The sequence below is a fragment of the Vigna unguiculata genome, chromosome 5 (genome assembly GCF_004118075.2).
Source record: "Vigna unguiculata cultivar IT97K-499-35 chromosome 5, ASM411807v1, whole genome shotgun sequence".
Lineage (NCBI taxonomy): Eukaryota > Viridiplantae > Streptophyta > Magnoliopsida > Fabales > Fabaceae > Vigna > Vigna unguiculata.
In genome coordinates, this window is record NC_040283.1 from 1570164 (window position 1) to 1584956 (window position 14793).

At 29.2% G+C, this 14793-nt stretch overlaps 2 protein-coding genes across 3 annotated transcripts; both read left to right on the forward strand.

The window, feature by feature from the left end:
* The first annotated feature begins 2794 nt into the window (after nucleotides 1–2794).
* Nucleotides 2795–4133, forward strand: LOC114186269 (CRIB domain-containing protein RIC4-like). 2 transcript variants are annotated; one of them, XM_028074327.1, is made up of 3 exons: nucleotides 2795–3087; nucleotides 3182–3319; nucleotides 3769–4133. In XM_028074327.1, exons 1-3 carry the CDS (start codon nucleotides 2967–2969, stop codon nucleotides 4020–4022), a joined length of 513 nt encoding a protein of 170 aa, XP_027930128.1. In that variant the 5' UTR covers nucleotides 2795–2966; the 3' UTR covers nucleotides 4023–4133. The 2 variants fall into 2 exon arrangements, with proteins under 2 accessions (XP_027930128.1, XP_027930129.1); XM_028074328.1 differs by having other exon boundaries at nucleotides 2798–3087; nucleotides 3185–3319.
* Nucleotides 4134–6147: 2014 nt separating this feature from the next.
* On the forward strand, nucleotides 6148–9668 carry LOC114186268 (chitinase-like protein 1). The gene is made up of 3 exons (XM_028074326.1): nucleotides 6148–6727; nucleotides 7713–7872; nucleotides 8956–9668. The coding sequence occupies exons 1-3, from the start codon at nucleotides 6331–6333 to the stop codon at nucleotides 9368–9370; spliced, it is 972 nt and encodes a 323-aa protein (XP_027930127.1). The 5' UTR covers nucleotides 6148–6330; the 3' UTR covers nucleotides 9371–9668.
* The last annotated feature ends 5125 nt before the right edge of the window (nucleotides 9669–14793 follow it).

Below are 14793 nucleotides of genomic sequence, written 5' to 3' on the forward strand. Positions count from 1 at the left end.
TAAGAACGTTTATATTTTATTCTTTTATTAGTAAAATATTTTTCATAATTTAATTGAGGGTTCAAATTCTCATATTTGAAACATTGGAACAAGGCGTAAAGATTTTCATTGATGACTGAAATTTATTGAAATATATTACTAGTTCTTTATACGGAATTGGTGGGTTAAAATAGTAGAGTATTTTCATAAAATTAAATGAAGAACATAAAGTTAAAAGGTAAAAATATTTAAATAATTTCTACAAAGCTTTGGATTTAAATATTATAATAATATTTTTTTTAAATATTATTATGACATTATAATTTTTTATTAGACAGGGCATAATTCGTAATTAACTTTATTTTAATCATTTGACTGGTTACATGCAACTTAATTATTGAAGAAATGATCACTTGAAAATGAAGAAAATAAATTTGGTATGAATCGAATTGTTCTTTATGTCATCTTAAAAAGCATTTAAAAAAAAAAAAATCGATTGAACAAACAGATAAAAACATGGATAATATTAAGGGCTGTATCTTAAATTTTAAATTTAACACATAAGTTTTGTACTAATACATTGATATATGAGACAACAACGGTACTAAAATTAAATAATTTATTTTTGCGAGAGCATTTAAATGGATGTGCTTTATTCATTATATTAAACTTAAGTGAGTATTAACTTTAAGTCTTCAGTATTATATAACATTTTTACTCTTAATAATTAAAAAAAGTAATTATAATAATTAAATTAATTTTTTAAGTTATAAAAAAATGAATTGCAAATGAAAAATTATAAAAGTATGTTATTTATAAATCTCATAATTGTAACAAAGCTTACAAGGTTATCTTGAAATGGTATGACACATGAAATTCAATTAAGGTAAAACAAAATCCCATGCTTTTAAAACCATTGAAATAGAGATATTCTTAGACCCTAACTCTTAAAAATAAAAAATAATTATTCAAGATCAACAATATGTGTTTAGAACATCAAAAATTTAAGTTAGTATTTAGTTATAATAATTATATTACTTTTTAAGTCGTAAACAATTACAATAAAAAAATGTAAAACTATAAACAACACTTTATTATTTGTAAAACATTCTTAAAAATAATAACATTACATTACACTATAAGATATCATTATCATTTGTTACCAGCAAAGTTCTAATACTCAAACTTTGACGATAAACAAAGGACAAAAAAAAAAGAAAAGAATGTGTGAAACATTTTTTGGTCTAAATAAACAAACATCAAAACATGAAAAAAATATATACAAATGTGTGTGTTTTCATGTGAATTATTAAATAAACAAAAAACACATTCACCTTATTGAGAAAAACGATAGACACATTACAATGTAACTAAATAAAAGACAAAACCAACCAAATGTAGCACATTCAATATAAGAAACACACACTCATGAAAACTAAAAACATAAGCAATTTGACAACACTTCTTAGTTACTTATAATATGAACCTTGCTTTAAGTTCGTATTAAATCCTAGGTGACATTGTGTTGGATAAGTATACAAATACAAAAGTTAATTTTTTTTAATGACTAAAATATTTTAAAAAATGTTTGTCAACCAATTCAAGTAGTATAAAACAAAAAAAAAAAATTCATATAATTATGTGATCATATAATTTATTCATAATATTTCAATAAAACAACTAATTAGACATAAGACCAACTTGTTGGCTTGACATACCATAAAACCAAGGAATTTAAATTCTCTACTAAGTTTTGTTATGTTGTTTCTCTACTGTATCTTCATAATACACTGATTAAACTCAAAACCAGTAAAAAATCTGGACTCAAAACCAAGTCATGTGGCAGTGACTTAATCCAAGTCAAAATAAAAGATATATTTAAACTTATATTCTATTAATCCAACTAACTCTATTTCATCAACTTATTATTCCTCCACTGATTGGACTCAATTTTTTTTTTACAATAGTTGTTAATGCCATTGGAATAATTAGGTTTACTTGGAGACTTGGCTCTTGCTTCACACCATGCATTTGAAAACACTTCCAGTACTTTGTGCCTTGTGATGATGGTAACTTTTTTCCAAGTAATTTATCTTACCTTTCAATGCACACATCAGTGAAAATTTTGTTTTCTGATTAAGATTCCCTAAAAACGCTTCACTTCACAAAAACACATCAACATTCTGAAGTTCTCTTATCATATTTTCACACACAAAAAAAAACACATGTAACAACATCATTGAAACTTTCAACCCCCACAGAAAAAAAAAAAACAGTACTCCAAACTCATTACTGGAAATCGTCTTTGACCACACCACCCAACGAAGCAAAAAAAGGTTAATTGTGTTTAATTTAAGAAAGAAAAAAGAATGGAGGGCACGTGCATGAACATTACTTGCAGAGCTCCCTTGTGATTCACTCTATGATGTTGATATACACAAGTTAAGTAAGGTGAATGATAGAGTCTGATTAAGTTAGCATATGATTTCAAAATGAGACACTTATAAAGGAAATAAAGTGAAGGGAACAAAGGGTTGATGATGATGATGACGATGATGATGATGCAAAGATGTGAAAAATCTGCAAAAGAATGCCTTAGTACACAAGTGATGCTAGTTAGGAGGAGCCCACTTTGGAATATGGTGATTATGATGATTATTTGGGAGCTTGTAGAAGAACAAAAGTTAGTTTTAGAACTAATTATTATTAATTTTGGTGCAAATTCCTAAAGCAGGTTGAGTTGCACAGTTTAACCAACTACCCACTCTATTACTCTAACACACACACACCCACTCCATTATCATTTATATATCACATACCAAACTTGGATTCAAAATAATTTCTTTCCCCACGTAAATCATTCTTACTTGCTCATAAAGACAAACAGGAACCTAAATATAGCCACATTCTAGGCATTCATAGCTATCTAGGTTAAGGTTTGGAGCATAATAAGAAGTTGTTGGTACACACTTTTGGTTTTGGGAGAGATGAGAAAACGCATGGAGAGAATTGTTGTTCCTTGCTCTTTCAGCTGTGCTTCCCATTCGAGTGTGGAATTGGGTGCACCCAATGGACCAAAAGAAGATTCAAAAGCCACTGTTGGTTCAAGTAGTTTCTTCTCTCTGCATCTCACTATCTCTCTCTGTTAATTTTTTTTTTCTTTTTGTTGCTGTTGTTCTTGAGTGATTATTCGTTGTGCAAGAAGGACATGATAGATCAATAGTGAGAGCCAATATGAAGAGAGGGAAGCTTTCTGGGTTTCTGGCTCTACCAAAACCTAATGTAGCTGCTGGCATACACAGAATAATCAAGGGCTTCAAGAATTTGTCTCAATTATTTTGTGAGTTCATCAACTCTTGATCAATAACTACATCAAATTTCGATCTCAATTTATACGTCTTTGTTTCGTACATGATTATGTTTTGAATATGTGTTTCCAATTGTACAATTGGAAATGATTTTGATGTCGGACTTTCAACACGTCCCCTCATGTCGAAGTATATACGTCTGGTGTGTGAGACTAGAAATCAATGGATGATGTCAAAGAAATCTTGTTAGGATAGGTTTTTTTTTTTTTAAAAATAACTCTGATATTATGTAAGAAGTGCACTTTAAGTCTAACTCAATCCCACCAAAACCGGCTTGTCAAATAAGGTTTGCACCTCACTCATATACTATAAAATTGTCTTATTTCTAATAGTCGATGTGAGACTTCCAACAAAATATATACATCATAATAGTATTTAACAGCATCTTTGTGTTGTTGAATATTTTCTTCACTTAATGTAGTTTACAGAGAGAATGTGGAGGAAATGGAAGCTGAGATGGAGATTGGGTTTCCAACAGATGTGAAGCATGTGACACATATTGGAATTGATGGGTCAACCATTACAAATAATGTAAAGGGTTGGGACAATCTTAAAGCACCTGAATTGTTGTCTCTGTCTCCAATTTCATTCAAGCAATTTGAATTGGCCATGGCTACCCAAGCTCAGTGTTCTCTCATTGATGATGATGCTACTAATTCCTCAAAATGTGGTTAAAACAGTTGTGGGAATGTTTCTAATTGTAGATTAATGGTGATGATTGATGACTATGTACCTAGGAGTTTATACATGCACAGATTGAAAATTCATGAATGCTTGTGTCTTTCACTGTTTGTTTTGTTCAGTTCTTGAGATTGCCCAAGCTTCATTACATTTTTTTTTTAATATTGAAGTATTCAATTTTAAAGTTGAGTTCTTTTCTTTCTTTCTGTAATTTCTTTATTAATTAAAAGAAACAAACAGAAAGCTCAATGAGATTGACTTTGTAGAAAAAAATTTGGATCCTTCAGCCATTGGTTTTCTAGTAACTTAACTGTTCTTATGTTGGTTTATATATTTATTTATGTCTCATGTTCACCGTATAAGTTATACTTTTAAAGTTTTTAATTTAAGAAATCACATTGAAACATGAAAGAGTCTTAAATTTAAGATAATGAGTCTTAAATATATAAATTCTTAAGTTATAAGAATAAAAAGTTGATATTGTATGATTAGAATAATTTATATTAAAAACATTTAATAGAATATAAATTATACGCAAAATTTTGTAATCATAAGAGGTTGAAAAGACATAGATAGTAGTATTATTATATGACGACAATAATTAAAATATAGTATTCTTAAAATAATTATGAGTGATACAATCATCCTTAGCACAAGTGTATATTTAATATTTGAGAAATTAAAATCATGTATTCAACTACAATAATTATATCACTTGATAATACATGATTTGATGTTAAACAAAAGTAGGATCAATGAATTAATTATGTTATATAATAATGTAGGCTTAAATACCTTTTTCATTCTCATTTTCGTAGCGTTTGTTGCGGATGGTCCTCATTTTGACAGAATATTTAAAATGATCCTCATTCTTACCGACAGTTTAAAATGATCCTCATTCTCGCAATTCGTGTTTTATTTGGTCATTTTCTGTGACACCATTTAATTCAGTAACGGAGCATTGTACATGTGACATTGTTTGTATTACGTTGCATTGGAGTGTGTTACGTGTAACACACCTCAATGCAGCGTGATACAAACATGCCACCTGTAAAGTGCTTCGTTACTAAGTCAAAAAAAATGACCAAATAAAACACGAATTGCGAGAATGAAGACCATTTTAAACAGTTTGTAACAATGAGGACCATTTTAAACATTCTGTCAAAATGAAGATCATCCGCAACAAATACTACGAAAATGAGAACAAAAAAGGTATTTAAGTGAATAATGTAAACCAATAGTTAGATGTTGAGATAATTATATACTGATATAACAAAATTATAACTTTTAGATTAATTGCAACATAACGTTCAAATTCAACCCATTGCCACACCTGTTTTTTTTTTTCCAAAATTATAATTTTACATTATTCTCACTTAAACATTAAACATGTAGCAATTTAATTTCGTGTTTAAGAGTACCATATACTTTACATGTAAATAAAACAAAAAATCAATAGTTTAGTAAAAGATCTAAAAACATGTTACTGTTAATAATGAAGGAAAAATGTAAATGATTAAACATGCAAAATCCAAACCCAAATAATTTTCTTTTGAAATAATTTATCAAAAATGTAAAACAATGTTAAGCTCTTCTCATCTTAGTTAAGTTTATATTCTATATAAGAGTTTTTATAATTTAGAGTGTACTATTAAGCATAATTATCAGAAGATAATTTGTTATTAAGGTTGTGTCGGTTGTCGTTAGTTATGTTATGTCCTTCTCTTTGTTCATTTACCATCACCGACACCTCTCTTCTCTCTATATTTCCACACTTAAAACCTTCTATTTTCAAATTAGTGAGTTTCAATTTTAAAATAAATTTAATTTTTAAATGGAAAATTTATCACAAAAAAGTGTTAATAAAATAAATTAATGGCAAATACTTGGCTGTGAATTTGTAATAAATTTTTTTAATTATTATAATTTATGCTTAGAAAAGACCCGCGAGAACGAGGCTAAAAAAATAGACTTACCAACTAACCAAGTAATGGTGCAACGAAGGGCAAGAAGGACATTTCACGTGCGCTGCTTGGGTGTCGGTGGAGAAATGAGGTTCTTTGCCTCAAAGCCAGTCTGTTATCACTTAAACATCGAACACTTCGTGTCCCACCAACGCATTATCCACCGTCGATTCCTCTAAAGTGTTCGATCTATAATCTCACACAGAGTAAGCACGCATAACGCCATAGGAGAAGGACCTTTTACCAGAAAAACTCGTAGTGTTATTATTATTTGGTCGATTCTCCTTCTTCTCTGTACGTGAAGAGAGAGAGAGAGAGAGAGAGAGAGAGAGAGAGAAATGGAGAGGGCGAAGCGAAACGCTGTTTTGGCAATCGCGTTGGTGGTACTCGCGGTGGCGGCGGCGCGTGTGGAGGCGCAGGAGAACTCAGACGTGAAGACGCTGGTGAAATACAAGCGCGGGAAGAAGTACTGCGACAAAGGGTGGGAATGCAAGGGGTGGTCAATTTACTGTTGTAACCTCACTATAACCGACTATTTCCAGACCTACCAGTTCGAGAATCTGTTCTCCAAGCGGAACACTCCGGTGGCGCACGCTGTCGGATTCTGGGACTACCACTCATTCATCGCCGCTGCCGCGCTCTTCGAGCCTCAAGGTTTCGGCACCACCGGCAACAAGACCATGCAGATGATGGAGATTGCCGCTTTCCTCGGACATGTCGGCAGCAAGACCTCTTGTGAGTTTTCTACCATCCACATTTTGTGAATTTTGTTTGTGGATTGTGTGTGTCTGGTTTGGAGTGTGAAAATTTTTGTTTAGGCTGGGCTTGCGGTTTTGAGATTGTGAGATCTGTGTGTGCTGTTGTGCTTGAGTTGAGACTTTGGATGGTTTTGATTTGTTTCTGTGTGGTCTGGTTTTATTGCTGTGCTGTAAAGCCTGATTTGTCTGGAACTGAGTCAGTGCAGTCAAATTTTCACGCATTCTCGCCGTTTTCGCATTTGTAAGTGTTGAATGACGATTGGGCTTCTCTGATTTTGAATGTGGTTTTTAAGTTTGATTTGTCGAAATGAACATGAGTGATCTGATCTTGTCTCTGTCTGATTTTTCTTTGACGGTTGAGTTGTTGAAGGTGCGAGTGTGGGATAGAAATAATTAGGTCGAGCTAGCAATTTTGAGATTGTGCGATGTTTGTGGGTGGTGTTTGAAACTTTGAATGATTTGGATTTCTTATTGTGTGTGATTTTATCACTATGCGGTAACCTTGGTTTCTTTGGAACTGGAGTCGGGGGTGTCAATTTTTTCATGCATTCACTCAGTTATAACATTTGTAATTCCCGGATGAACAATGGGCCAATCAGATTTTGAATGTGTGCTTTGAGTCTGGTTTATTGAATTAAAACATATGTTGTCTCTGTCCAACGGTTGAGTTGTTGAATGTGTGAATCTGTGGAAAATTGAATGCGGGGAAGGGAATTGGATCTTTAGTTGGTTTGGCACGTATTGTCTGTAGATGATTTGATTTGTGATTGACATATGGTGTCTGATGTGTTGAACCACGTTTTGAGGTAGAGAGATGTCTGGTGAGAGATGATAAGTCGGAGACATCTGATTTGGATTCATTGTTTGCGTTTTGAGAGTTGCACGTAGTAAGGTGATTGATTTAGATTTGTTTTAATTGGACAACTGTGTGGTGTTGATTGCTCTTATAATACTGGTACCAGGTGGTTATGGAGTGGCTACTGGAGGACCTCTTGCTTGGGGTCTTTGTTACAATCATGAAATGAGTCCTATGCAGTCATACTGTGATGAGTATTTCAAACTCACATATCCCTGTACTCCCGGTGCTGAGTACTACGGACGTGGAGCTATTCCCATTTTCTGGTATGTGTATGTTTGTTTAGCTGTACGGATAATCGAAGCATGTTTTCCTGGTTTTGGAATTCCCGTTTTATTTTTCATTGTTGACTAAATTACTTTTAATCCATAAGAGATAACAAAAGGTACCTAAGCTAGGCTTAGTTTCTTTCTCATTCCTGAAAATTGTGATTTGTCTCAAATGTAACCAGTGTTGTTAAAAGGTTTCTGCAATATCCCTGAGCAATCTTTATCAAATCAATCACACTTGTTGAAGGGTTAACACACACCGCAAATTTATTTGTTAATTCATAGTTTCCTCTCTTGTCTGAAAAAAATGTAGTTCATGGATAGCAGTTAGGTTCTGGTGCTATCACCAACTAAGTTAGGCTCTGGTGCTATCACCAATTAATTCATCCAAAGTACATCAATGATCATGATCATCAAACTCACTTTAGCAAAGAAACTAATTGTTTTAGCAATCTAAATGACACATTTCATGAACAGATAACTACTATAGGGTTAAGGCAATTGTAGTTCCTTCAAATCATAACAAAGTAAAGATAGAAGTTAAATGGGCATTCTCATGAATTTATAAAGGACCTGGGCATTACATTACAAAGTTTGAAGATTATAGTAATAAGAAAGATCCTGATGCAACAAGGGATGAAGTAGGATAAGAGTGAATAAAAAGAAAAAACGGTAATTATCAGTAATTGGGAGATACAGAGAGATGTATTTCTGGGTTTGTGCAGATGAATTTTGAAATTATCAGTGATATCAATGAAAATTATGAACAGTTATATTGCATGTGCAGATTTTTCTGTGACACCAATACAATCTTAAGCCTGATTCCTTACCTTTATTGTTCTTATATACGAGTTCTGTTTGGTCTGAATAGGTAGATATTTGGCCATCTCATCAAATTAAGCAGCATCTAAGGCTACTTGTATTTTATGAAGGCAGTTCTGGTTATATTTTATTGGAGCATTTTTTTATTTGAAAGTTGAAACATATAAATAGTCAATAAGAAAAAGATTCATTAGGTTTTATCACCATCGCTGTGCTTGTTGAATGTGGAGGTTATACTTAATGACATGGTGAATTCAGGAACTACAACTATGGTGCTGTTGGAGAAGCTTTGAAGGTGGATCTTCTAAGCCATCCAGAATACATAGAGCAGAATGCAACCCTTGCTTTCCAGGCTGCAATATGGAGATGGATGACACCAATAAAGAAGTATCAACCCTCTGCTCATGATGCCTTCGTTGGCAACTGGAAGCCTACCAAGAATGACACTATGGAGAATCGCGTTCCTGGTTTTGGCACTACAATGAACATTCTCTATGGGGATGGTGTTTGTGGTCAAGGTGATGTGGACACCATGAACAATATCGTTTCCCATTACATGTACTATCTTGATCTTCTTGGAGTTGGTAGAGAAGAGGCCGGACCCCATGAATTACTTACATGCGCTGAGCAGGTTCCTTTCAATCCATCTTCCAAAGCTGCCTCATCAACTTAGATTACATTTATTAGCATGCGATGATACTGTTGTGCCAATCCCTTTTAAAGTGTAAGTTAATAAGGGTTCTTTAAATTATTGGTATGCAATAATTTTGAACTGTGTATGGCAGTGTGCGGATTCATTTAGCTTTTCTTCGTTGCTGTGTAGTAGTTAAGTCATATTGTAATACCATACGGCGTGAAAAATTTGTATCTGGTATATATGTACGTTGTGGGGGCATTTTGTCGTTATCATTATTACATATACATTCCTTGGTTGCAATGTAAATTTGAATATCTTCATTTCTTTGAAGTCATATTGGTCTTCATTAGTGGCTAACCATATAAGTTGTTTATGCCACTTGTTTAAAATTACAAGTAAATAGAACTATTACGCATTCGTTAATCTCTTTGTGTGTAATTTAATTTAATTACACGCTTAGTTATTCTTTAAGTTTCATTATTCATTTGTTTTATTTTATATGGTTCTTAAATTTTTAAAAGTGTAAGAAAATTATGATTTTTCATCCAATTAGCAGGAAAACTATTAACTAATAAACATTAACATTTTTAACTTGTGTTTAACGTAATTTATCATCAAACTATACGACAATTTACAAAAGACTTGATTGAACTTTTGTTAATGAAAATCTCGTGAAAAATAAATCTAAAGAATACTTGAAAGTTAAAAAATATAATATCACATTCATTTAATTTGTGGGATTTACTTTTCCCGTGAACTTTGTTATAATCATAGTCTTTTTAAACATCAATCGAGTTTCATAGCTTTTATAAAAGTGAATTCAAGGAATAAGGTTCACATTTTGAACCAATTAAAAAGATACACAAAAAAACGTTCTCAACTATCTCTATTTCAAAAGAACTAAATTGATATTATTTATAAAATAAAAAGGCTAAAATGAATTTGAAAATAAAAGGCAAAAGAATAATTTAAATTCTTTCTTTCTAAACAACTATATTTTAATTTAAATAAGTAATGATGAACATACACCTTCATTTTATCTATACCAATTATACACTTTTTTTTTTCTATTTCTCTTTTTATCACATCATATAACTATAAATTTACCATTTTTATCATCTCTTATGTATATATTAAATGTTGATATTTATTTTTGTGTGTGTCCATGAATCATTTTTCAATCTAAATATTCAAACATTCTTTTTCAGACAGTTGTCTTGTGTTCATCAAATATAATATAGCAAGCACGAGATAGTATTACATTCCTCTGTGGCCCAATTTTGGAAAATGGATAGAAGTGCCCAGAAATTGAAGGGGTGCAAAAAGAAAAAAAATCCAAATATAAGGACTTGGTCATTCTCACCCATTGTTATATCTAAACTCCTAAAGTTGGTATTTTATAAATTCATGAGATTGTCCTTTACAACTTTTCGTTATATTGTTGGGTATTTTAAAGAAAATATTTATGTATAACAAAAGCAGATTATATTTATGCAGAGGGGGTGTGAATACTTAAGATTTCTTTTTAAATTCTGGTAAATATTTTTAAAAAAATAACTTAAAAAATATAGATGAATGCGATAATGTAAAATAAATCATACCAAATTAAAAAAAAGATTAGGATAAAAACATGAATGAGATGTTCAATAACAAATATAAAAAGAAAAAAAAGTGAATTAAAACAATTATATAATTGAAAACAAAACATAAATCAACAACAATTGTTGTTCTCTTTTATGTCTAGGTTGTCGATTTGTTCTCTTGTTAATATTCTTAAGGCTTATAATAGAGTGAATATGGATTTTTTAGAGACTAATATATTTATAAATTATAACATAAATATTTAAAATAAATCCAGAAACTTCTGAGGTAAATAAGATTATTTAAAATTTAAAAACAATTTAAATTTTTATATTATTTTTTATCTCATATAAATGACTTTCATCTTCATACATTTTCTTATTTAAGTTAATGTTGTTATCTAAATTCTAGTTAGACATATTTTTTAAGATTTTAATTGGAATTTATTAATGCAAAATCAGTACCAAAATATAAAGATGCCACATTTTAAAAAACCGTCGTTAAAAGTAGGTTCCAAGAAAAACAATATTAGTTAAAGAAGAAAAGAAGGAGAACGTCATTGAAAGTGAGAAATGACTGGTTTGTTAGAAGAACTTTTGTCAATTTCCCTATTATTTTGTAAAAGAATTTTTGCCGCCCATATTAGTTGAAAATCGACTAAATAATAATAATTTATTTAATATCCAATCTTTATAAATAACTAAAATATTTAAATTTAATCATTTTTAATATTTTCTTAAAATTTATTGAACGTTTTATATACGTTTCATCGTTCATATTTAAGTGAAGTTGTGTTAAATTGATAAATAAATTTAACTACGATTATAAAATACATATGAAACATTAAATTAATTTCACATAATTTAATTATAAAAACTCAGTTCACACATTTTTTAAGTTAATTGATTAAATTTGATTAAAATTTTAAAAAATAACTAATTTTAATTTTTATTAAAAATTAAGAGATAAAAATATATATAACTCTCATCTTATTATGATTTAATTTTCTTAAAGTTATAATTTTTTTGTCAAAACACGAACTTAGTTTTTGTGACACTTTCCTAGTATAGACTATAACAAGATATAGCACAGAAAACACTAAATCCATTGATTTTCATTTTTCAAATTCGTTAACAAACATTACATCAGATAAAAAGGAAAATGAAAGGAGACTTTTTTTTTTCGTGAAAACTTCCTTAAAAAATAAAACTTTCCATAACTTAAGATTTGATTAAGCACGATTACGATCTGTATTAGGTACTGATAAAGACACAGCAGAGAGAAATTCATACATGGCTGTTTCGTCTTTTTTATGATTTTTTTATTTGGTTATAATGTGGCAGTTCAATTATTATGATCGAAGAAGTTGACGAAGAGAGGTGAATTATAAGAAACATGGAAAATGAGTGTTTTATCTTTCTCCCATGATATGATTTAAGAGTTTTCGAAAGTCCCACGTGAATCCTCCTTAAAAAATGTTGTCGGGACAAACTTGTTTGCCAGATTTACAGTCAAATAATTCTGAGTTTGGACAGACATCGTTCAACACCTCATGTCATGCATAAACTCTTTCTTTCTTTTTCCAATTTTAATGCAATGAATGATCTTTCGTGTTGGATCCAATGTTACTTTGCTAATTAATAATACGAGTAAATCGCTAAATCCAAACACTAGTTTGTAAACGCTGAAGAAACGTGTGAGTGAATGAAAATTTTTAAATTAAATAATTGTATACAAATTTAGGTAGATGTGTGCTTATTGTTATTAAAACAACACTTTTAAGTGAATCACAAGTATACTAATGTAGAATAATAATTCTTCATAGTCGAGTCCAACAATAGTTTAAGTTTATTTTTGTTTTTCTAATGATTTAGATTGTACACTTATAAAATTATAGTTGATAATTAGATCGTAAAATTTTAATAATCTTCATCGTAACTCGAGTAATTTCTTTGGATTTATAGATAATATATGCCACATATAACAATTTTTTTCAACAATTATCTTAGTAATAATAACACTTTTTATTTTGATTTTGATTTTATTTATCTAATCTACACAAGTGTCAATTATGCAAATCACAACAATACTTCAAATACAATAATTGATTTTATTATTTAAAGATATTTACAATAACAATGCAAATTCTAAAGTAGCTATTAAAAGAATAGTTAAATTTGTTTTGAAATTTCGATACATTTTTTTCCTATACTTTAGAAATGGATGAATATAATTTTTTTAACCTAATTAAGTTAATTATTTTTTAGGTGTCAAACACATTTCCCATCTGATATTGAACCAAGAATATGTCAAACCGTATAAATAACTCCAATACTAACATGAAGCATATTCAAAATATCAACAAAATTTAACGTAATTGGATTAAAATAACTATATTCATTTATTTCTAAAGTTTAGAAACCAAAATTTATCAAAGTTTTGGACAATAATGAATTTCAGTTTTAGATTAAAGTTCATTGACTAAAACATATTTAACTCTTAAAAGAACATGCAATGAAAAAATATATTTCATTTACAATTCTTCTTATGTGAAATGTAATTAAGATTGATTTTTAAACAATAAATTAAAAAGAATCGTGATAGATAGAGAATATTAGTTTATAAATATAAATTTGTGTTATTTGACCTAAAACATAAAGATTTTCTTTTATGAAAATATAACGTATTATCGATTCTTTTAACTCTTTTATAAATACTAGTGTAAACAAATCGCGTCTGTGTGTACGCATTTTTTGAATTATATTAATAATTGATGATATTGTAATATTAAGTTAATAAATAAAACAAAAGTATATTTATAAAAAATAAAGTGAAATGTATGGAGAAAATATGAGAAAAATAACTATTTATGAATAGTAGAAGAAAAAAGAAGAAAGAGATAAGTAAATAGTTTTATAAAAACTTGTAAAAGTAACTGTTAATTTTAAAAAATTTAATAAATAATTAAATTGTAAAGAATAAAGTTGGAATTATGAAATACCAAAAGAGGAAATCCCCTTTATATATAGTTATAGATTTATTTAATAATTAAAAAAACATTTATTATTATAAAAATTATTGTATTCAAATAATGGAGGTTGGGGGATTGAAATCGTGGACTTTGTTGACCGAGTCACCAACATGCTCACGTTCTTAAGTTTTTTAATAAATTTGTGAAAGTGAAGTTGATAGAAACAAATAACCAGCACCATTTATGATTAAAAAATTATCAAACTTCATTGTGGTAAATTTAAGCACATAGTAAAAATAAACGATAAAAATAAATAATAGAAATACAGTGAGAATATATTGTTTGATGAAGAGGAAATAAAAGTAAAAATTAAATTTTAAAATTGTTTAAATTGTTTTAACGTTAATCTTATATAATCAATTATATAACATGTTTGTTTGTAAAAAATAAAGTAAGAAGTGATAATAATAATAATAATAATAATAATAATAATAATAATAATAATAATAATAATAATAAACATTATTAATACAAATAATGTTAATAAATAGTAATAACAATGATTTTTTTAATCATCATTCTACCTTTTTTTCATATTTTACTATCCAACAACTTTTATTTCTGATTTATTTTTCATTTTACCCAATAAAAATTCCGTCTCACTCGTGTATTAATTTAGCATTAATTTATGGTAGAACGAAAAAGACCACTCTTTCATATTAATAAATAAAACTTGGAGATGGTATTGCATAATTTTTTAAGTAAAGTCTCTGTCCTTTTTACATAGTCAATAATTGAGCCTCAATTAAGGTATTTAAAAACCACGTTTTTAAGTACATAGATCACAATTAATATAAATTTTCTTAACATTATTTTATACACAATAATTAATATATTTAAGGGATTA

Bases quoted from the DNA above. Each gene is read 5' to 3' on its own strand.
- LOC114186269 (XM_028074327.1), top strand. From the start codon at position 2,967: ATGAGAAAACGCATGGAGAGAATTGTTGTTCCTTGCTCTTTCAGCTGT. The intron at 3,088-3,181 runs GTAGTTTCTTCT...TCGTTGTGCAAG, and splicing joins AAAAGCCACTGTTGGTTCAA to AAGGACATGATAGATCAATA. The intron at 3,320-3,768 runs GTGAGTTCATCA...CACTTAATGTAG, and splicing joins GAATTTGTCTCAATTATTTT to TTTACAGAGAGAATGTGGAG.
- LOC114186268 (XM_028074326.1), top strand. From the start codon at position 6,331: ATGGAGAGGGCGAAGCGAAACGCTGTTTTGGCAATCGCGTTGGTGGTA. The intron at 6,728-7,712 runs GTGAGTTTTCTA...TACTGGTACCAG, and splicing joins TGTCGGCAGCAAGACCTCTT to GTGGTTATGGAGTGGCTACT. The intron at 7,873-8,955 runs GTATGTGTATGT...TGGTGAATTCAG, and splicing joins GGAGCTATTCCCATTTTCTG to GAACTACAACTATGGTGCTG.